The sequence below is a fragment of the Centropristis striata genome, chromosome 4, assembly GCF_030273125.1.
Source record: "Centropristis striata isolate RG_2023a ecotype Rhode Island chromosome 4, C.striata_1.0, whole genome shotgun sequence".
Taxonomy (NCBI): domain Eukaryota; kingdom Metazoa; phylum Chordata; class Actinopteri; order Perciformes; family Serranidae; genus Centropristis; species Centropristis striata.
In genome coordinates, this window is record NC_081520.1 from 31,375,149 (window position 1) to 31,399,153 (window position 24,005).

The 24,005-nt window shown below is 39.0% G+C and overlaps 1 protein-coding gene across 1 annotated transcript in view; it reads right to left on the bottom strand.

Annotated features, from left to right (window-relative positions):
- The window catches only part of dync2h1 (dynein cytoplasmic 2 heavy chain 1), a 134,054-nt gene that overhangs the window by 78,685 nt on the left and 31,364 nt on the right, over nt 1-24,005 (bottom strand). The window contains exons 41-63 of the mRNA XM_059330987.1: nt 23,447-23,646; nt 23,190-23,321; nt 22,877-23,009; nt 21,643-21,850; nt 21,424-21,553; nt 20,607-20,762; nt 20,075-20,334; nt 17,567-17,813; nt 16,321-16,472; nt 14,820-14,964; nt 14,097-14,199; nt 10,948-11,094; nt 9,341-9,465; nt 8,321-8,569; nt 7,390-7,498; nt 6,550-6,663; nt 5,724-5,866; nt 4,920-5,001; nt 4,560-4,723; nt 3,937-4,074; nt 2,022-2,135; nt 1,701-1,861; nt 9-132 (exon numbers count right to left, since the gene is read on the bottom strand). Coding sequence (XP_059186970.1) covers nt 9-132; nt 1,701-1,861; nt 2,022-2,135; nt 3,937-4,074; nt 4,560-4,723; nt 4,920-5,001; nt 5,724-5,866; nt 6,550-6,663; nt 7,390-7,498; nt 8,321-8,569; nt 9,341-9,465; nt 10,948-11,094; nt 14,097-14,199; nt 14,820-14,964; nt 16,321-16,472; nt 17,567-17,813; nt 20,075-20,334; nt 20,607-20,762; nt 21,424-21,553; nt 21,643-21,850; nt 22,877-23,009; nt 23,190-23,321; nt 23,447-23,646 — 3,536 coding nt within the window. The remainder of the gene's footprint in view (nt 1-8; nt 133-1,700; nt 1,862-2,021; nt 2,136-3,936; nt 4,075-4,559; nt 4,724-4,919; nt 5,002-5,723; nt 5,867-6,549; nt 6,664-7,389; nt 7,499-8,320; nt 8,570-9,340; nt 9,466-10,947; nt 11,095-14,096; nt 14,200-14,819; nt 14,965-16,320; nt 16,473-17,566; nt 17,814-20,074; nt 20,335-20,606; nt 20,763-21,423; nt 21,554-21,642; nt 21,851-22,876; nt 23,010-23,189; nt 23,322-23,446; nt 23,647-24,005) is intronic.

The window sequence follows — 24,005 nt, forward strand, 5'->3', positions numbered from 1 at the left end:
TAACTGACCTTGGGATCGAAGGAGGCTTTGTTCCTGTTGAGCAGCTCTTCCACACTCTGGCGAATCTCAGGGGTGATGTTCCTCGCCTCAAATGTAGCTATGTCCTCCCTCACACCACGTTTCGCCAGGAAGCTGCATTAAAAATGGGAAAAGGAAAAAAGATCAAGGAAGAGACAGAGGATTGGACATGAACAGGTGACAAATAAAGCAAATGAATGTTGTGTCTGACAGTTTGATGTTTGATGAGAGTTACATGTCATGGCAATAAAGCAAAGAAGTGATAGGGAGACAAATTATTGGAGAGGGAGAGAGCATGAAGTGAATTTCTATCAGAAAATGAGGAAGTTAATGTTAATCCAAGCCTAAAATTATGAAACCCAAAGTTTTTTCATCTCTAATTAAGCACAAACAGTTGCAATGTATTCTCTTTGTTCCTCATGACAAGTTGCACACACACATACACGCAAACACACTCACTCACTCTCTTTGTTACTTGCAGTGCTCAGAGTCTGCTCACCCAATTAACACGAGTCATTAGCAGTGCAGAATGATTTTTGTCTGTCTGATCCCCTCTAAACTTGCCCAGGGTCAGATGAGTGACTCGTACCAAAAGCTAAATTTAACATTGAAATACAAAGGAATTGCATAAACTCAGCCATGCAGCATGTCCATGAGAAACACACACAATTACATACTTTGTCATATTTATTATTAAAAATGTATTGTAAGTCGCTTTGGACGAAAGCGTCTGCTAAATGACATGTAATGTAAAAATATCAACATTTGAATGAGATGACAAATTAGGGCTGGGCGATATGGACCAAAAGTCTTATCCTGATATATTTAGGCTGAATATCGATATAAGATATATATCCCAATATTTTTATCGCAACGTGAGAGCAAATGTTCAGTCAAAGTCAAATATGACATGTCATAATTAGTTTTATTGATACCGTTTATTTAAGTGAACATAAAACTGGATAACAACAGGAGTACCTTCTTTTTTTTTTTTTTTTTTAAATCAAAGCTCCATAAAGTGCACATTTAAATAAAAAAAATATCTAAAATAAAAATAGCCTATGAAATACAATAAGCAAATCTTTTTTCTGAAATGAATATATTTATATGAGAAAAGAATAACGAACATAAATATAAAATAAAAATACAAAATAACTAAATATGACAAACCCTAGTAAGGGCAGCATTTATATATAAAAAAGGGGGAAACATTAACTATATTGATATAGGCGATATGGTCTAACTCCATATCAAATTTAAAAATATATCAATATCATAATAGATATATTTTTTATATTGATATATCACCCAGCCTTATGACAAATTAGAATATTCTGTCTTGAATGTAGCAGAAACTTGAGCACATATTAATGGTTTGAGTGGCTTTCCAATTGAAAAATTCTAAAGTTTTCACATTGTCATATTAACTCAGGTACAAAGGTTCCACTCTTCATCATTTCCTTGCTGTTCAAAATCTTCCATCCTGTTCTTTCTCCGTCCCCGACCATCCCTCAACACCCCATCGTCTCCTCACACCTCTTTTCGGTAACCCAAAAGGTGTTGAAGATCCTCGTCAGATTAATTGCTCCCAACGGCGTAACGTTCTCTTCATTCATCTATCCATCCTTCATTTTTACCCTTTTCCTGTCTATCCTGTTACACATTCTTGTCATCCCCCTCACCTCTTCATGCTGACCCAGGAGGTGTCAAAGATACCCATCAGTCTCAGTACCCCCTCCAGGATGTCTCTGATGACATCAGGGGGCATGCGGAGGGAGCGGATCTCAGACAGAGCTTCAGGCTTGATGTTTCCAACTGCACGCTTTGCTTCATCTACCAAAGGCTAGAGGGGAGTGATGCAAGAATAGGGAGAGATACAGAGGTAAAAAAGGGATTAATACAGCTAAGATGACAAGTATGAAAAAGGTAGAGGGCTGTTGTAGGTATTTGTATTTCTGGTAACTGACTTCTTATGTCATACTGACTGAACAAGTCAAACTTACCTGCACTTCCTTCAGCTCATGATCTATTTTGGTCTTTCTCTCTTCAATCTTGGACACTTCATGAGCCATCTTCCCTTTAATCTTTTCCATTTCTGTCTTCTGGTCACTGGCATTCTGGGTAACCAAAAATATAATATGAAGTTTGTTGTGTTGGATTAAAATTACAGCTTTCAAAAGGCTTAAAATTCTGAAGTGAATCCTCATAACTGTGACAGTACATCCCGCACTAACCCACCATTATTGTGCAGCTAGCCAGGCTATCATAAATAACCATCAGACCTTTTTTAGCCACTAGCCCCAGAATTTTAAAAAGGGAGCCAGCAAAAGTACATCGTACACTACAGTGTACGGACGTTCCTTCGTTTGGTTGCAGATTAAAGTATCAGCGAGTGGCACATTGAAGATGATGTCACAGCAGTTTCATGTGGCAGTGCTATAGCAATCTGCTGAGAATTCCGCCTACACTGTCGGGGTGGAAAATGAAATAGATAAAAGGACCTTTTACCCAAAGTGAGTCGAATCAAGCAGAGCTGTGCCATGCAGTGAAAACAGGGCTAATAGAGACTCCACTTTCTTCAACTTGCTACTCACCAAGAGCACTTAACCCCTGACCTAGAGATTTTACAACTTGAAGCTTTCTAAACAACCTTTTAAATGTAAATGAGTCTCTTTTTCAGTAGTTCACTTCTTAGATGTGTCAGACTTACAGCCCCACTCCGCCTCTGAGTAAAGATCAAAGATTTGGTTTAGGAACAGTCAGAGTCAGACACATCATCGAGGATAAAAAGAGATGAATGTTTGGCAGCATCATTTTCCTCTCTCTCACCTCTCTATCCCTGGAATCTATTCGTCTTATCACATCTCACCCTCATCCCAAACTAATCTCTTCATGACCGTCTTCCCATTCCTCCAATTCTCCTCCTGTCAAACTCCCTTTCCTAGATACTACATCTTTCCCTATTCCCTCTCCAAATCTCATTCCTTCTCCTTCTGACTTTGCTCTACTGTTTCCTTTGCCTCAGCACTTTTATCACGCTTTCTTTCCAAATAGTTTGTTTTCATCTTCTTCTCTTTCGTCCCAGTCTTCTCCATTTTTTTTTTGCGTTCCCCCGCTGTCTCCATCTCTACAGGAGACAGAGCTGCTACAGCCCAAAGGGACAGAGCCTAGTCGTTAATTATCACTCTGCTGACAGTTTTTCCTTCTTCTGTTACTCGTTTCTTCTCTCTCCCTCCTTCACTCCATCAACACAAAAAGCCAATTCCCCCACAGAGAGGAAGATAGAAGGATATCATAACTAATGAACAGGGTTGAGCTTCTCTTTTCCCTCCATACATCTATCCATACATCCATCCATCTTTCAGACAGAGCCAGCAGAAGGAAAAGGGAAGCTGGATATCAGGAGATGATAGAAAACACTGGATGAGAAGTCACAGAACAAACAATTGCGCAGAGGCAAACAAACTAAATAAATAGCATCTTCACAGCAGGGGAGGCTCAGTCATGGGAAATACACAAAAAAAGTTGCTTGTATTTTACAATGTAGATGAGGGGAGGCAGAGAGAAGAGAAGAGGAGAGAAGAAAAGAGAAGAGAAGAGAAGAGAAGAGAAGAGAAGAGAAGAGAAGAGAAGAGAAGAGAAGAGAAGAGAAGAGAAGAGAAGAGAAGAGAAGAGAAGAGAAGAGAAGAGAAGAGAAGAGAAGAGAAGAGAAGAGAAGAGAAGAGAAGAGAAGAGAAGAGAAGAGAAGAGAAGAGAAGAGAAGAGAAGAGAAGAGAAGAGAAGAGAAGGGCTGCAATGAGAGTTCAGTGGAGGACAGATATAACTTGGAGGAGACATGAAACCTTCCAGGACCTCTGTCCTGCCTGCCTCGGAGTGTCAAAGTTGCACACACACACACACACACACAAGCACAAACACCTGCATGGACGTGGTAATCTCCTGCAGGGCAGAATCTGCCTCCTGTTGTTTGGTCTTCAGCAGTGCACTCTGCTCTGCAGCCCGCCTCTTCAACTCATCCACCAATGCTTTAGCTTCATTCAACTTGGACACGCCTGCCTGCGGACACAAGTCAAACAAAAGATGTGAGAGACATGAAATATGAGTCAGATTCACAAAAAAAAAATCTAAAGTCCAATAGTGCTCGTAAAACTAAGGGAAAGAGCCCACTTATAGACACACACTGCATTTCCAATTAAGATAAAATGAGCTTTATTCTTTATGCCGTTATTTTTTTAATGGTCGTTAGAATCATTCAGCAATTAATAAAGCAGACAGCTTTACACAAAAATTAAAGCTCATCAGTTCTCAACATTTAGGTAAAATCAGCTTGAAATACATATTCTCCTACTCCTATAGTTTATATATGAAGTCATGCCCACATGATACATGTACCTCCAACTAACGACTGTTTACTTTTATTTATTTGATACATACAATATGCATATATTAAGTAACTCACACAACATGCTTTTGCATTTATTTTTTGAGGTACACAAAAACTCTCTGTGCATATGGAGCTTGTTATATAGCTGATATTGTACCTGCAGATGCTGTTGCCTCGTTGTGAGCTGGCTCTGCTTCCGGCTAAATAATGCAGTGTAAACATGCAGAAAGGCCATGTACTGGCTGGGTGTTGCACCATGTTCTCTGCATGACTCATGGACCATCAGGAACAAACGACACAAGTCTCCCTGAGCAGACCCTGCTGGGAGCAGAGGATGAGAAAGCTTGTGAGCACAAACTGTTTTAAATTAGGGAGGTCACTTTCGAAACAAAAAACAGCCAAATACAGCTAGAAATATTGTTATTAAGCTTCAGTTTTTTAACAATTCAAAATGCTAATTTAATCAAATTGCAACATTTTCCAAATATTTATAGATTTGAATATGTACATATGCTACCTGAGCTTTTCCCCTTTGTGACCATTTCCCTTTCATTCTCCTCCCGTCCTCCTTCAGTCTTTGCCAGCAGCAGCTCAGGAATCTAAAAAAAGTATATGTTGATACATCAGATGTGAAAGTTAGAAAGAAGGCATTGATGCATGCATGGAAAACTTTCCTATCTCACCTGCATTTTGAAAAAAATGTGTCAAGTTTTCAATTTTCAATTTCAGGGACCACAGTCTCTGCCAACTGCGTGAGCAAATATACTTCTGTCCTACATTGATAAGATCAACACTGAATATGAAGCTACTGGATACTTGTATGTATAGGGCTGCAGCAGATTAACTGTCTGTGCAAAAAGGCAGCAGAAGTCTGTGTCTCAATGTTACCAGCAGGTATAGGTAAATCTTACTCCATGCTTTAATTACAGTCATGGAAAAAATGATTAGACCACCCTTGTTTTCTCCTTGCTTTCTTGTTCATTTAATGCCTGGTACAACTAAAATACAACAAAAATAGCTTAGAAGAGTTTAATTTGAAAGCTGATATCTAGACATTTCCAACGGTTTTCTGATAATGATTTTTTGTCATTATCAAGAAATCAGCTCTCAAATTAAACTCGTATCAGCTATTTTTGTTGTTATCATTATATTTGTCCAAACAAATGTACCTTTAGTTGTACCAGGCATTAAAATGAACATGAAATTAAAGAAAACAATGGTCTAATATTTTTTTCCATGACTGTATATATATTTGCCTTATCAGCTATGATGTAATATGTGATTTTGATTTGGTCAGTGTACTTGTTCCTCCTCCACTGACCTTCTTCATGCTGCTTTCAGACCATCCCTCCATCCACTGGACAGAACACCTGCGATAGAAAGCTGGGTTGCTCTCACAGTTGATGGTGAAGTTTGAGTTGGAGCAGTCCATGATCAAAACAATGTGAAGGTTCTTCTGGATTCCTAAAAGGGTGTGATACGGAAAGCAGCAATAGTTAGGGGTATAAAAACAGTGGAGGAGTTAATCACAAAATGCAGCTTCAGACACAGCAAATGAGCAGGAAACAGTGACAGCAAGGATCTCTGTGAAGACAGGCACTAGTTTTCATGTCACTGATATTGTCCCTTTTAGCTTGTACCTTGCTGACAGAGTTAGATAGTGAAGGTGAAAAGGGAGCTCTTGTGTGGGTTTACTTTGACAATAATAGAGCTACTGATTGTATTCTCTCGCAGCAACCTCAACCTCAGCAACACTGCAGCATTTCTACAGTAAACACACCAGTGCACAGCAGGGAAGAACAGAGAACAGATCAAAGAACAAAGAAATGAGAAATGTTGTAGACTTTCGCATTGTCACCATTAAAGTTGGAATAATTTTGTTTTCAGACACAATCCTTTGTTAATTATGGTTTCGTTTTCATTGTGATACGTTTGGAAGAGATTGATTTGAAAACTTTTGAGAAGATATACACTTTGTCTGTCAAGAAGAAATCACGTTGTCAAAATTCCTTCATGGAAAGAGGTAAAAAATATATATTTTATTCCAACTTTATGAGCGACTCTGTGCATTCAGATGAGGATCATCATATAAAATATACCACATAGTTGGAAACAGATCGGGCTGTTAATAAATATACAGTACTTACTGTGAGAAAAGTAGTTGTAGAGAGGTCCAGTGAATCCATCCTGAGAAGCAGCATCTTTGAGGGAGGAGAGGAGAGGCTCCACTTCTTCTGGGGTGTACAGACCTGGAACTTCACCTGATACACAACGCAAACACACACAAAAAGAAATTACCAGTGTGTGCTCCTTAAACACTAGCATCTCTCAGAAGAGCCAATTGCTGCATTCATGCGGTGTCGGAATAATCGGAAAAATGTGTTGCCCACTGGGAAAATTAATTCGTTAATTGAATGCTCCCTCAAGTGAAAACAACACCTTGGAAAGTTGGCAATAACACAGATACAGATACACAGATACTGGAAACAGCTATGTGTTGTTTAAATGCTCCGAGCAATAAAATACAACACATCTTCTTTGTGGCGGTCATGCTGTTTGTTTCCACTCTATGACTTAAAGCCCATGAACATACCAAAGTCAGAAGAACAGCTTCCCAACTTGGGAAATGGGACCGATAAAGGAGCAAGTGAATGCAAATTAAATACAAGACGGTAAGGCCTGGACGCCATAAAACTGCAGCCTATAATTAGTGCAGCATCACTCAATACCAGAACATGTAAATTCTAAAACAAGGATTGCAATTGGAATTGATACTTTAAAATACTTGTCCACCCAGTATACAAACAAGAAAGAAAGCGAATAAGCGTATTTCCCAAAATGTCCCATTCTCTTTCTTACAAACATTAACCTAATCCCAAATCTAACCATTACTTTAAGAGGAAGTTGTAACTAACTAACTAACTAACTAAATCTGTTCCCATAAAAATGTAAGTAGGAGTAAACAAACACACAAACACAATACACACCTGATGACAGCAGGCTGTTGACCATCTCCAGGAAAGCTGGGTGAACAAACTGATAGTCTTCCAACAGTAGAACCACCTGTTGGCCCTCCAGACCTGCCAACTGCATCACCTACACATACAGCATGGATTATATAAACATACATTATACGTTTGATATGCATGTAAACATGACACCCAACAGGTATACTGACGTTCCTTTAGTAAACAATTTGTGCATATACGCTTTGAGATAGACAGATAGATAGACAGATAGACAGATAGACAGATAGATAGATAGATAGATAGATAGATAGATAGATAGATAGATAGATAGATAGATAGATAGATAGATAGATAGATAGATAGATAGAGGAAAAGAGAATTAAGAATTGAAAAAGTTGCTTTAATGAAAATATGAATGAAATCTGCAGATTTGTATGTTTGTGGTTTTCCACCCAACAGGCAACAGACTTAATTAATTTGATTTTGGACTCTTTTTTTAACCCACATCCGGAAATCCTTCTCTAACATATTTAAATCTAGTTTATGTCCTTGTCAAAAAAACTCAGTTTATTTTTTTCTAATGGCAAGGACTTATTAAGCTAATTCTTTGCAGATTTTGGTGATATTGCACTGTGATAAGTTGTTTTTGTTCAGATCTGTTTTCCCAGTACTCATCATAAAACCCTTTACTAGCAGTGTCCAAAAAATATTTGTATAAAGTTAGGAAAGGATTTGTAGGAAAAAACCCAACAGAATCAGAATTGTATTTCTATCAACAACCTATTTTGGAATTAAAATCTGAAAAAAAAAACACTTGATAGACTGTTGATAGGAATATAATTAAAAGGCATGCAAGTACAATCCAATTATCTCTAACTACATTCTGCAAAAATTGGTTAATTTGGCACAATGTGAAGTTGAGCCAATAAAAAACACAATCTACTCTTACCGTCTTGAGATCATTGCTGAAATGCTTCAGGCTATAACCACGGGAGATTTTGGGCGTGAACAGTGTATAGCCATGCATGTGTGACACAAGGCACGTGGCTGTGTGCCGACCCACTCCACTGCGGCCAGCCAGAAGCAGAGAGCCACTGGGTCGGCTCAGGACGCGCTCCACCCTGGACACAAAGTCACACACTTCCCAGAACAGGAGGAGATCCAACTCCCTGTTATCACGGCTGTACAGCACGACTCCCTAGAGGAAGCATAGGGAGGAACACACACACAGGTGAGGAGCTGCACCACAGACACTCCAACAAATACAATGAAGTGAAAGTTACAAAGACAAAAAAAACACATGAAAGAGGCACAAAGATAGAAGCATCAGCAGATAAAAGAAGAAGTATTCAGAACCTTAAATTACTAAGCTAAAATGCAAAAGCCCCATGTAAAAATACTTCATTACAAATGGGAGCAAAATTCTCATTATGCAGAATAGCATATTACAGAGTTTCATGACTGTATGAGGTACTTATTCATTGTCATTGCAGTTGACAAGCCCTCAATGTGGAAAAGAAGGCAGGAGTGCTGACACAGAAGCAAGGCAATGTACTGCTGCAGACGGGCGGCAGCAACAAAACCTACTTTAGCCATTTAAAAAAACACCCTTTTAAAAACCAAGGCGAAAAAAACGAACAAGAAACTGAGCCCAAGGCCAGAATGCATGTATGAGGCTTCATTTGAAAGGTACCATCTTAGCATTTTGATGGGTCTTTTTTAAGTGGCTAAAATATGTTTTGCCAGAGCAGTACATGCTTCTCCAAACTGGGAGGCTGTTGACCTCCATCTATTGTAGGTAATACATTGGCTAAGTTAGGATGCATAAATATTTCAATATTGTAAACAAGCAGCAAAAATGTACATCACTTGGAAATATTAAGTTACTAGACTACTATACATGAACACATGTATATGTGCATACTTAATCCAACAGGTCTAATTACAGAAACAAAAGCCAACTCTGTACCTTCTGTATAACTTGTTTTAGGTCAGCAGAATCCAGACGTCCCAGTTGTTTACCATGAGGAGGTAGAGACTGGCCTGGAGCCATCACAGCACCTTCAGATGCTCCCCATGAAACATAGAAACCATCTGCACATGGGGGAAATATTACAGACTGTCAGTAACACACCCGTGTGTGTACACATCAAATGAGTAGAGGCTGTTTACAGAGGTGAGACTAAATAGAGGCAAGTACACTCACAAAAAGGAACTTATACCAGTAAAATGTGTGTCTGAATGTTTAACCTGTGCAATAGGAATTTGTATTTGTTTTAAAATCCAACAGCTAACAGACCAGATGTTGTAGAGAAGCAGGCAGGTGTTTGTTTTGCAGGTGGACTGCACTTTTGGCCATAATTTGGAAGAGGGATTTCTCACACAGGTTTCAAAGTACCAGCCTTTGGCTGATGCTCTCTCACAGGTTAGATGTAAATGCAGACTGCATATGTTTGTATTCAGCAGTCCAGGCAATGCCTGGGAGGATGAGCAAATGACAGGAATGTTCAAGAAAAAAGCTATTGCACTTTCAAGGTAGTGCTCTATAGTAATTGTCAGGTGCCACATTCTCGTGGTATTGCAGTTTCGTGTCTCTTAGTCACTGAACACTGGTGTTATAAGTATGCTCCTCAGATGATGAAGTTTAAACTTCTGGTGAGTTGGTTCTTGGTATGGCACTGTAGCTGGAAGCTTGCTTTGAATGTAATGATGTGATGAAAAGGATTAATCCTTCAGGCCTCTCTGATGTCTTCAGTCTAACTGCCAGCACTGTAAGCCTTGTTTTTCTCAGTTTCAAAGGCCTTGGTTATAGATAAGCCACTGTATTTATTCAGCAGCCAGGACCTGTTCTTGGTCATTACACCTGTCCAAGTTGAGCAAACTTAATTTTTTTTACTGGCTTCAAGTATTAGTTTGCATAAAGAAAGCTGGCTATGGCTTGCTCTTTCCAGTATTCTAGTGATGCTATGCGGATCCTTACAAGTATATATTAGTACAACTACACACATTTATATGTAAGGAGGCTGTGGTCTGCATTTATCTTTTAATCTAATTCCTCTAAGGGTTCTGAGAGGACTCTTGATTCTTGTATGACTTTGTTCTTAATTATGTCACACTAGGAGTTGGCAGGCGAGTGTAGTATTGGAGTCTTGCCAGCTCCAACCAGGATTTAAAACCAGTTGCCAACATCTCAGCCCTGCTACAACCAGGGAATTTAAATGTTATTACCTGTGGTCAGTGTCAGTAAATACTCATATTAGTTCCGTTTATAATTTTAATGGTTAAGCATAGTCTATCAGTTGAAAAAGTAAACATTTAATAGAGTCATGCTGGTTTAAAGTAATCAAATTGACCATTAGTTGAGTAACTGCCATAAATGAGCTGTCAAAAAAAAAGTCAATCAATTGCTTTTATTCAGGTATGAGGAGAAACCTAAAAATGTTGGCATGAATTGAATCAAGTCAAATGATCATTTCAAGAGTGAAGTATTATTTTAATGTTGGGCTGTTGAATCCATCAGTTGTTTTGTATGTGTATGTGTGATTTGAATGAAGGTGTATGTCATATGTCTCATACCAGTCATGTTGTCCAGAGCATCAGAGCCCCAGTCTCCCCGTATGATGGAGGAGAGGATGTTATCAAAAGTGTGAAGGTCTTTGGAGGAAACTAGACGGTCTCTGAACAGCCTCCTGGCCTCATATGCTACCACCTCCAAAACGCTGTCTGTCACATTAGATTGGGCTAAAAAGGAGTACACCACAGACACACACACACACACACACACACACACGAACCCCCCCCCCCCCACACACACACACAGACAGACAGACAGACGGACAGACAGAAAGATACACACACACACACACACACACTTGGATTAATACTCAACAGGATAATCAAAGCCATGTACATGCATGCATTTGAGATGAGATTTTGTTTTAATTTGTTTTTTAGTCTAACCAAAACACTTACAGTGATATATCTGTAAAGGGAAATCTTTTTTTTATCTGTTTCTCACTTTCACTATTACACATACAATAACAATTTTGTAGTCTGTCCAGTACTGTCATCATTGTTTACGTCTCAAAACCGTCAGAGACAGTCACAAGCACAGTATTTACACCGTGACTCAAGCTTCAATATGAGTCAAAGGGCTGTTTTTGGTGAGATCAGGTATGACAAAAGCACCTCCCAGGGTAGGACTAAATTTACTGAATTCCCCCAAGACTCAGCAGAGCACTGCTAGCTAAAAAGAGAGCACTACAGGGACAGGCCAGAATTGTAGTCTCACAGGCCACTGGCTTCAGCGGTGTCTGCCACATTATATTGTGAAAGCGGAAGAAGAACATCAAACAGAGACGCAGTTGACACTTCAGGGTTTTCCTGGCACATTAAATTTTAAAGACCACTAAGGAAAAGAAAACACTTAAAGTGCCAAGCTGTCATGCTTGCAAGTCTGAAGTTCACTTAATTTTAGCTCCGTTTTTGGTCACTTCCAACTCCTGAAGAAAATATCTGTCTCTTAAGCTGCTAAATGCTCCACTATGTTCACCAGCTAGTTGCTAACTGTGTCTGTCTGCTGTTTGGTGCTGATCAGGTAAAGTACTTTTGGGTTTTTAGAACTTTTTGCTGAAAACAGCTGCCTGCTGAGGCAAAAATCAATGCTATGAGAACGCTTATGATCTGTTGTTAATACATCCACTGTGATCACATGCACACTCACCATATACAAACAAGACAGTAACAGAATTGAGATAAATAGGGGGAGGTTTTACATACCAAAAAAGAAGGTAAGCAGCAAGAGACGAAAAGAGGGAGGAAAAAGTAAGAGTAAGATAAAAAATGATGAGCATAGGAAAAGAGAAGTTTGTCCGCTGACGTGTTTAATTAAAATAAATGATTGGACTCACTATCACAGCAGGAACACATTGCAGAAGGAGAGAGAGTGACAGAGGGAAAGATGAAAGGACAGCAAAGGGAGAGGATGATAAAAGAGGGGGAGAGAGAAGAGTGACAGAGAGGAAGTGAGGAAAGAGGAGAGAGGAGAGATTGAATGAAGGAAAAGGTGAGAGTTTGAGACAGTAACTCTGAGCAAAAGGAGTACTGACAAGAATCTAAGCCATCTGGCGCTGTCCTTTTGATTCTGGCATCAAAACTGACAGAGTTATTAATGCTTTATGTTCCCCAGTGGCAGCAAAATTATTCTAGTGAGGACTCTTAAGGAATTTGTAGAAATCCAGTCCAACTTGCTGTTTTTGTTTGCAAACAGCATTGCCTCTGAAAATGTGGTGAAAGCCCCTTATGGGTCACATGTTTCATTTTCTAAGGTTTCCCACATCTAACTGAAATGAAAACAGCCTCTGTCTGTCTGTCTGTCATTAAGTCTGTCCTTCCATTTTCTCAACAACCTTTCATTCCATCGACTGGACACTTGCCGAGTGTGTTGCTGAGGACCCGAGGAAGTGCAGTGTCAAATGCGAACTCTTGAGATCTACAAGACATATTTATTAATAGTGTGTTATGTACACCCTGTGCAGTGTCTTGAGATGGGACCCCTGTTAACTGTTACACCGGTGAATGGCATGCTGGGTACAGCTCGCTCTCTGTCATTCCCTACAGTTCATTCAAGAACAGATGAGGATATGAGGAAAGAGAGATCAGAGATGTAACCCAGTGGCAAACAGAATCCTTAAGCCGGCATTTGATTTTCATCGGGCCATGTATAAAATGTATTGATACGTCAGTGTATACTGCCCTTTAAAGCCTAACTGCAGTAACTACATTTTTGGTTGAAATTGAGTTATAACTGAAAAAAATGAACTCCTTGATGCCTGTTTTATCTTGTGACAAAGATTTAGAATTCAATTTTGCTTTATTTAAAAAAAATGATGATATAAAAATTGCAGTAACTACAAAATCCAACTCAAAACCAAAACAGACTGCAGGAACTTCACTTTAACTATAATACAGTGCAGCCTTGAATTTCTTCATTGTGTTGAATAGTGAAGAGCAGAATAATGTAAATTATAAGTTTATTTGATTAAGTAATAAAGTGAGATAAAATTTTATTAAGACTAAACTATAACATTACTTTATGATATTAAGTCTAAAATACACAAATATTTGAAAAAGAGTTGTTAAACACTTTTAAATACATTTATAACAAAATCAATTTCAGAATGTTTATTCACTGAAAACAAAATATAAAAGCTGAAAGAAGACAACAACATTGTATTTACTGCACTCTGTGCATTACTATTAGAACCTTTTACAGCAATGCAAAACCAGAATGCAGTAACTACAATTTTTGGGGTAAAAGGTCAAATAAATCAATGTAGAAACAAGTGTCATATCACTGATCTACCTATAACCCATTTGGCTGGCCACTTAAAAACTTTAAAGCAGTTTTTTCCCAGTTTTACCCTTTGCGTAGTTACTGCAGTTAGGCTTTGTAGGGCAATATTAATCAGGATGACTATACTAATAAAAGCACATCTTCCCAGTCTATACATAGCAACACAGCTGGTGTATTGGGACCCTATCAAGCGATGTGTTGAGTGTGTTTGGCTCCCAATTAAGTTTCTTACAGGTTCCCGAACTTAAAGAAAGTTTGAGTGTCCCCAGTTATAACAATAATCTTAATCCTGTCAAAAAAGTTGTTAGTTGTAAGTTGTTAGATACATGCATGTTACTACGTGTGCATTGTTGAATGTGTGTTGGGTTACCTGCTGTGAGGTCATATCGCAGAAGGCTGAGCACCCATTCTGTGAGGATACAGGGGGTAAACAGGTAGTGGCTGTGGTCATCCACTGTAAACTTTGCTTTCACCTGAGAGTAAAGATACAGGGAGAGATAGATGATACATATATACTGTATATTGTAGGACAAAATTCACCGGCAATTGACAATATTCTAACTGTATGGTCAACTTCACAGTGATTCACCTAAATAAGTGCCTTATGTTTCTGCCTCATCATAATAAAAGGCATCAAACATGGCACAGATATTAAATCACTAAAAGCACAATCTGTGTGCACTCCTTAGTTGCGATTTGGAACGAGCCATAAGGGGTTTCATTCATTGATAGCCTGAGTCAGTACAATGTCCTCCACAGAATTAAACAACTAAACTGCAGAACTCCAACCTTATTAAAACACATCACATGGGTATAGGTTACGTTAAAAGTCTTTGTAATTCAGTAGTATTTGGAGTTTTGTTGAAACTTCCATCTCAACCTTTACATACAACAAATGCATCCAATTATCAACATGGAAATGTCACATAATTAATTATGTGACATCTGTGACTCTAATTAAGTGGGATACACAGTAACTTCATTTAGTTACATAAGGGAGACATATATGCTTAGGTTCATGCTTTCAATATATCAGGTATCATTGTTATGGATAAAAATGTGAACATGAGGAAGACCCTGTCCAAGCCAATACCTGTTCATAGAGCTGCACCAGAGAGCCAGCCAGCTGGTGTGTTTTCCCTGTGCTGGCCCAGGATGCCTGGCTGCCCAGGCTATGCTGGAGAACTGGCTGCAGGTATGCTGAGTAGATAGTCTGCAGCTGCTCCCTGTCTGGATAGCTAAAGGCAGAGGCAAAGAGGCAGAGAAACAGATGGTAGGAAAATAAAAAGAGAAGGGATCGGGGTCAGGGTTAGAGGGCGACCAACAGAGAAACAGGGAGAGATGAGGGAAACATGATGTTGGTGAGAAAACAAAACTTAGAGGGAGTGTTTGCAAATACATGTTTAAGTGCTGGACTAAGAATTTAAATAGTCAAATCTGACTCTGAATCTTTATCATTGAATCATGATCATTGATCATTAATCCCGCAGTGTTTAGGATTTATTTATCAATACAAAATAGCAAATAAAAAACAAAATTGTCTGAGGCACATGTGACTGTCACTAAGCTTTTACTTCAGAACAGCCAGTCTGTTGTGTGCAGGTGTGTGTAGGTGCAAGGCTGTTTGTATCACTGAAACTGTTTGGTTTTTTTTAGCCTGCTTGCTCTTTGATAATGTAAATAGAACTGTCATTCCTAATTCCATTTTTTTTTTTTTTACGGAAAATCGTTCAAAAAAACAAAGAATATTTAGCACCACTTCTATGTGAGGGATCTACGACGGCATATTAGGGCCAAGTATGAAAAAAAAAATAATAATACAGATGCGGGGAAGGGGGGTAATATTTCGAGAACATTTATGAGATTAAAGTTACAAATCTGCAAGAAAAAAGTTGCAGATTCACAAGATTAAAAGTGGCAAATCTGCACAATAAAATATAAATCTGTAATTTATATGCGTATGTTCGATACTGTTGCACTTCCTCACTAACGTGTCTGTGTGGAATCCCCTGCTTTCTGGGCGGCATCTGTGGTGTGTTGAGGTTTTGTTAATAAATACAAAACACTATTTTTTCAGACTTATTTTTCTCATAAATCTGTGATTTTTTTCAAATTTGCCACTTTTAATTTCGTAAATCTGTGACTTTTTTCTCACAGATTGGCCACTTTTAATCTCTTAAATCTCTCACTTTTTTCTCGCAGATTTGCCACTTTGATCTCAGAAATTTGCAAAATATTACCCCCCTCCCCAGGGTCCCTGTTTTCTTTTTGTTTTTTTTCATACTTGGCCCTAATACACCATCGTAGGGATCTGACTGATAAATGTATTCTTTGATTTTGAAACAGTAGCCATATGCTATTCACCAAGATGCTGCTCCAACTGTCCTGCAGATATGAATATTGCAACTTAGCCGACCATAGTGATTGAGCAGTTTCAAATTGCTTTTAACAGTATTATTAATAGTCTGGTATTTACACCAAATTAGGCCATTCATCATGATTTACTGGGAGAAGTCAAGCAATTTTTATGTAAAATCAGACACTCAGCACCCATATATTGCCCAAATAAAATAATGTAGATGCACCATACTTACTCTATAGTGCAGATGCGGACTATAGATGAGAAGCGGGAGGTGAGTGAATGGCTCCCTACAGCTCCTCCTGTTGACATGGAGGCCACCACCTGGATGTTTTCAAGACTCACCCACTCCAGATTTTCATCATAGAATCCTTTATATGTCAAAGCCTGGAGGGAGGATATAGAGAAAGAGGCAGGGGATGGAAGAAAGACTGTCATTATTTTTGGGGATTTTACCGGGCGGCAACCTCTGGGTCTGAGCAGGGAAGCAAACCAGGAAGTGCCTTAAGCTGCATTCTTCCAAATCCAAAATTCCAGCAGGGGGCGCTGACAGCTGCTGCAGAAGCGGTTCTGTTCATCCATTTCAATACAAAATGAGAAAACTTCCCACTCGATTTATTACCTCAGAATTATTTTTTAGGACAACACTATGGTCTCAACCGCTAGTAAAAAAATTTCTTCAAGACAATTTGATGTTAATAGTGTAAATAATGGTCCCATTTAGAAGAAAATAGAAGATAAAGAATCATATGGTTGGGGCGTGGCTACCTTTGATTGACAGGCCGCTAACAAGGCCAGTTTGTTTTGTTTTTTGCCAAAACTAACATCCCAGTTAATGCTCCAGTTAATGCTAACATGAATTAGCAGCGACTTCTCTCAGTCAGGTTGAGGTGTAGAGAGGCGTGTAGTCAGTGATCCCTCTCCTCCTCCACAGTCCAAATATGGTCTGCTCCCCGTATTGGAAACAAGATGGCGACACAAGATGGCAACGCTGAACTCGATGCTTCCAACGGGCAGTCCACAAACCAATGGGTGACGTCATGGTGACTACGTCCATGATTTATACAGTCTATGGATTATACATGGAACAACCCTGAACCCTACTTGATGTGACAGGACCCAGTGTTAAAGTTGCTTTTAAAAATCACATCATCCATCCATTATCCTTAACCGCTGGCGCCGATCCCAGCTGACATTGGGCGAGAGGCGGGGTACACCCTGGACAGGTCGCCAGACTATCACAGGGCTGACACATAGAGACAGTCAACCATTCACACTCCCATTCATTCCTACGGGCAATTTTAGAGTCTAAGCCACATGTTTTTTTGGACTGTGTGAGAGAACCCACAGGGACAACGAATGCAAACTCCACACAGAAGAGAGCGCTAACCACTACACCACTGTGTAGTCCTAAATCACATCATCTATTCATTAATTTGTACACTTATATGTATGTTGTTTTGTTTACATGTCCTCTCTACCTGTTGCAGGAATGCAGTAAGGTTGCTGGTCCCCCATTTGTCAGGTTTTGGAAGGTTGATGTCTTTTAGGTAGAGCACCAGGTTCTCACAGTCTTTGGGTCTGAAGACTCGGCCGGTGTTTGAGCTGAGCAACAGGCAGGTCTGACTGAGCTTCTGTAGGACATGGCGAGATGACGTCTGGGCACTGCAGTGAACCACAGCTACTTGGGTGGACCGCAGCTGAGAGAAAGCGTAGCGCAGGAGCATGCTGGAAAGAAAACAATACATTTAAAAAAGGTCAAGAAACACACATGTACTTGTTTTTAAGAAGTGTGTGATCAGCCAGGGTCTAACAACTTCTGCCAAATCAATAAATGCTGTGACTCTTATACAGCTCATATCATTTTTTTAGATGGTGCAAGGACTACATGAAATTAAGATCCAAAGAGATGAATGTTAGTGCTGGATTTAACAAGAGGGCCACTTGGGATCTAGAGAACAATGTTTGTCAGAACAGACCCAAAGGCAAAGAGAGACATTTTGTGAGGGCGGAAACAGAGAAAATAATTGGAAAGTAAATTATGTTCATGCACGTGCATGCGCGCTCTGTCCAGTGCATGTGTGGGTAAATTAATTAAATCTAATTTTGACAAAACAGTAAGATGACAAAACCCGTGCTTCACTGGCACAGTGACCTTTCAGACAAAGTGAAGCAAGTCAAGAGGACAAGAAAAGGAGACGTTGAGTGAGACTCAACTGGAGTGTAAAAGGCAAACTGAGTGACCCTTGTTCTTCAAACCCCCTGGGGAGGAAAGCAATTACTTTGAGGCAAGAATCTCAGTGTACACGTACACACGCCCGAGCACATACACCACACACACGAGCAGATCTGATCCTTCTTCTGACTTGTCGGTGCCTTTGCATGAAAGGTCAAGTCTTGAATTAAAGAAGCTTTGACATCAGTGATAATTGTGTGGTTGTATTATTTTGAGTGTCTTTGCCTCACAATCCATGATTCACTTTTCCTCACTAACCGTTTTCTACACACAGTACAATGTGATTTTTTGAGTGAATGCGAGATCATGTACAACTTGTATGATGGTGTAATGAGTTCAATACATTTTAAATTATGTTTTCAAAAGACTGTATTTCTAAGTTTGTATTCAGATTTAGGGTTTGTGTGCAATTTTTTGGATTATTATGTACAGTCATGGAAAAAATTATCAGAACACCCTTGTTTTCTTCAGTTTATTGTTCATTTTAATGCCTGGTACAACTAAAGGTACATTTGTTTGGGTAAATATAATGATAACAACAAAAAATAGTTCATAAGAGTTTAATTTAAGAGCTGATATCTAGACATTTTCCATGGTTTTATTGAAAATGGTTTTGGTTATTATCAAGAAAACCATGGAAAATGTCTAGATGACGGCTAGAATGAACAAGAAGTTAAAGAATTCCTTTTTCCATAACTATAGGCAGCAGAATATTGCAACCAAAAGTTTGATCTCAGTTTTTGAGGCTATAAGAAGGTTAGAGGGTGTACTTAAATAGCATTGTGTGTCCACATCAAATGAAAAATATAGCTAATATGTTGGTATACATATACACCGTTAATAGATCTTAGTGACCATGTAAACCTTTTAACAATGACTAGACATCAGCTCTTAAATTAATATCTTATGAACTATTTTTTGTTATCATTATATTTGTCCAAACAAATGTACCTTTAGCTGTACCAGGCATTAAAATGAACAATAAACTGAAGAAAACAAGGGTGGTCTAATAATTTTTTCCATGACTGTATATGTATACATGCATACACACATATATGCAGAGGTCCACCACACACGCACAACCAAAAAAAGGTTTTATATCAGCATCTACAGAGTTAAATTGTGGAATAAGTTAAGTGTGGAAGTACAGAAAAGCCAAAACATAAGACAGTTTAAAAACAAATATAAAGACATCATCTTCGCAAAGTACAGAAATTTAGAAAAGCCTCTGTAACACGGACATATGTAGACTGTAGTTTTGTAATATACATGGTAATTGTATTTATGTTTATAATATTTATATATATATAGTAATTTACAATATACATGTATAGGTATTCACAATGTAAAATAAATTGTTTATAGTATATGTATATATATAATTATTTATAATATTTGTATGTGACTATATTGATTATTCATATATGTATGTATATACTGACCTGTTAAGGGGTAGGACTAGATAAGTTTTGTTACTTCTTCCTACCCCCTTTCGAGCTTGCAGAAAGTGTCTGTTTTTTTCAATTTTTTTGCTTTTTTGTTTTGTTTTTTATTTATTCATCTATTAATATTTAAACTAGTTTTTTTTATTGCTTGCATGTTCGAAATAAAGACAATCAATCAATCAATTAATCAATGCATGTGTCTCCATATATGATATGCAAGTGTGTGTGAGCAAATGCCTCCTCTGTTAATGATTACTGTATGCAAATGTTTGTGTTCTGTGTTTGCATCTCTGCATGTGTGTAATTACCCCTTTCCGCAGCCTTCTGGCCCTACCACCATGAAGGGCTGCCTGTGCTGAGCGGTGAGCCACGGGGAGAAGCAGTGCAGACCTCTCTGCATGTCTGGAGTCTCAATAACAGGTAGTGTGTGTGTATGAGAGAGCTGTTCCAGTGTGAGACCCTCGGGGCGCTGGAATGTATAGGCTGCTAGATGGCCATTGTCAGAGTCATAGTAGGTATCTAGTGGTTTTTTGGGGTTTGGTGGGCTCTCTCTGGCCCACTGCAGCAACTACAGAAGTAAAAAGAAATAAGGTCAAACACGGAGCAAGGACTGATGTCTTTCTGAGTAGTGGCATTACAGAAATTCCCACCAGGTGCATATCATGTATAAGTATTTGAATGATGACTCATCCCTCTATTTTTTATTAGTTACAGTTGAGAAGACCTACTTAAGAAAGAAGTCTTTCAGATTGAGGCATGAATAAAATTTCAATACTCAACTAAACTAGACAGCTCTTACAGTCCCCCTTTTCCAATACAAAAACCCACTGGGGTCCTCACCTCTTTGGAAAACTCCTGTCTTGTTTTGAGGTTGAGGTTTCCTCCCAAACCCCTAAGAAGACCAACGATGAACTGACCTCTCTCTGTAACAGCACTGAGGTGTGACAGACCATTGAACACTGTACCCACCAGACTAGTGTCCACCACAAAGTCATTCTGATGATCAGAGAGAAGAAGAGAAGAGGGTATGCAAATTTGGATTAAAAGTCAGAAAAGGTGCCTGCAGTCGATTTTTGTGAATTCATCATACTCATACTTCACCATACTAATGTCAAGAATTAAATACATTGTGATTAAGTCATACAGGTGCTTTTCAATAAATTAGAACATCATGTAAAAGTCCATTTCCAGTAGTTCAAGTCAAACAGCCCCAACCAAGTATTGAGTCATATAGATGGACATAGTTTCCAGAGGCCAACATTTACATATTAAACATACTTTTTAAAATTGGTCTTCTGTAATATTAAGATTTTTTGAGACACTGAATTTTAGGCCTTCATTAAATGTAAGCCATAATCATTATAATTAGAATAAATTAAATAAATTAAGACATGAAATGTTTCATTCCGTATGTGATCTATATAATGTGTTATTTCCACTTTTTGAATTTAATTACTGACATAAATAAACTTTTCTATGATATTCTATATTTGTTGAGATGCACCTGTATATATTGGTCACTCATTTGTGTGACGTGTGTTGACATACACAGAAAACATGCTGATTAGTACATGCAAAACTGTTTAAAAAGTGTGTTTAGAATTCAGTTTGACTATTTCTGAGCAAGTGTGTAGAAGTAGGACAGGTCAAAGGCTACCTGTTTAAAGACCCAGTCCAGGGCTTGTCGGAAGTAGTCTCCCATCCAGTTTTCTAGGTTATTGCGACCCTCCTCTGGCTGACCCTTCAACCACGACTTCACCAAGGCACCCACATCAATGTCCTCATCGCTAAAAATGGGAAATAGGAACTGTGAGGCTAGTTGAGAAAGATGGAACATGGTACACTTTAAACAGTGTGTCTGCTTCGCCTGACTGACCTGAGAAAGATCATTCCCATGCGGGATATGGTGGCTGGTGAGGCACAGCTAAGATCATGAGTCTCAAACAGGAAATTAACGTTGGGTCCGAACTGGATGCGTTCTCCACTCGGCATTGTTAAAAGCCGATTATCATCGAGCACAGAGTTCAAACTCTCAATCCACTCTGGGTCGATGTCGCCGTCGCACACAATCCATGAGCTCACCCCTAGAAAACAGAAAAATACATATATATTTCCACCATAGACTGTATAAATAATGGACGTAGTCACCGTGACGTCACACATTGGTTTGTGCACTGCCCGTTGGAAGCATCGAGTTCAGCGTTGCCATCTTGTGTCGCCATCTTGTTTCCGATACGGGGAGCAGACCATAATTGGACTGTGGAGCAGCGAGAGGGATCTGACGACACTGACTACACTCCTTTCTACACCTCAACCTGACTGAGAGAAGTTGCTGCTAATTCATGTTGACATAAACTGGAGCATTAACTGGGATGTTAGAAAATGTACGTTACTGACCTCAGAAAAATGAACAGTGACTCCTTGGAGTGTCTGTTAGTCCAACCAAACGCTGAACAAGACATTTTAATGAACAAAATGTTCATTAAGTGAAAATACAGTGAAAGGGTCAAAGTTATGAGCCCAAACCGCTAAACGTCTTTTTTTACATGCATATAACGTTATTTAACTTTATTTTCACGTTGCCGTGGATATGCGATGTGCTTTTCTCCTGATGACGACTCGCCTTGTTAGTGACCTGCCACACCCCAAATCATACGATTCTTTATCTTCTATTTTCTTCTAAATGGGGCCATTATTTGAACGATTAACATCAAATTGTCTTGAAGAAGATTTTGAACTAGCGGTTGAGACCAAAGTGTTGTCCTAAAAAAAATTTCTGAGGTAATAAATCAAGTGAGAAGCTATTTCATTGTGTATTTAAATTAATGGATAGCAAAGCTTTTGCAGCCACCGTCAGCGCCCCCCTGCTGGAATTTTCACTAGAATGCAGCTTAATGCACTTCCTGGTTTGCCTCCCTGCTCAGAACCGGAGGTTGCCGCCTGATATATACACTACATCAACCTAATACATACAGTGCATAGTGTATGACTATATCCAGTCCTAATACTGGTGTATTTTAACTTTTTTAAGTTATGTAAACTTCATCCCAGTCGTCAAAGAGCAAGACGGACTCACGGCGACCAATTTGCACTATTGGTCTCTTTCTTACCCTGAGGTTCTCTGACCACATTCCTGGCACTATGTGTGAGGACGCCATCAGCCCATTCTCTGGTGTCCATGTCTATATGTCCCAGCAGCTGTTGTCGGGGCATGGCCTTAGGATTCATTGTGTACTGCTTCACCTACGAAATACAGCATTAGTTAAAGATGGCACACAAGATTGGTGAATATTATTTTTAACTGACTCATAAATGCTTTTCATACTGTATATGATAAATAGTATGGGGACCAAAGGTTTAGGTATTGTGTACAGTGTGTCGATGAATAAAAAAATCCAGGTGGGCGGTGTGTCTCTTACTCACCACTTTGCCTGTTTTGCTGAGAGCAGCCCTTAGCATCCTCCAGAGTGTAGACTTCCCTGCTCCACTTGGCCCTACAATGACTACGCCCATGCGTTGTCTCAGCTGTTCATTCAGCTCCAGTGCCTTTTTCAGCTACGCAGATATGAAAAAAGTTATTCATTTATTTATTTTCCACCATCTATCCAACTGTGTCTCAATGTTTATATTAAAGATAATTTGCTGTATAGAGTGTTCCCAAATACTGGCTGTACACACACCTGGCTGGGTATTAACTCAAGTCGCGCCTCCTTGTAGACTTGCTCCAGTGCAGTTGTTAGTATCTGGTCCTCCACATCAGTGAAATTAACCCCAGAGAAGACATCTCTGACCAGAGCATCAAACCGGGAGCTATCGGAAAACGTCAGCTTGGACATGGTGTTCAGCCTCAGTGCCTGCACCACCAGACTACTCTCCTGAACTGCATGATGAAAAAGATTGATTATTTTTCTTATTCCAATCTGAAATAGGATAGGACTATTTAAAGAAAAAAACACTCCAATAAGGATCTGATTAAAGTTTGGTGTATTGTTTTATACTGGTTGAAAATGACTGCAGAAAGAGCAAAGAAGCAAAGAAATACTATAGGTTTAATGTGAAAAAACACAACAACACAAGGTTATGACAATCAATTTGTACAGTCATTATTCTTTTGCTCTTGCACATGCCCCCTGTTATGAAAGTGCTAATTACCAAAGCCTGTCATGATTTAGGAGTTTGTCAATACTTTTGTTCTCTTCTCCAAAGATACTGGCCTTCCCTGCAGGCACAAATGTGGTG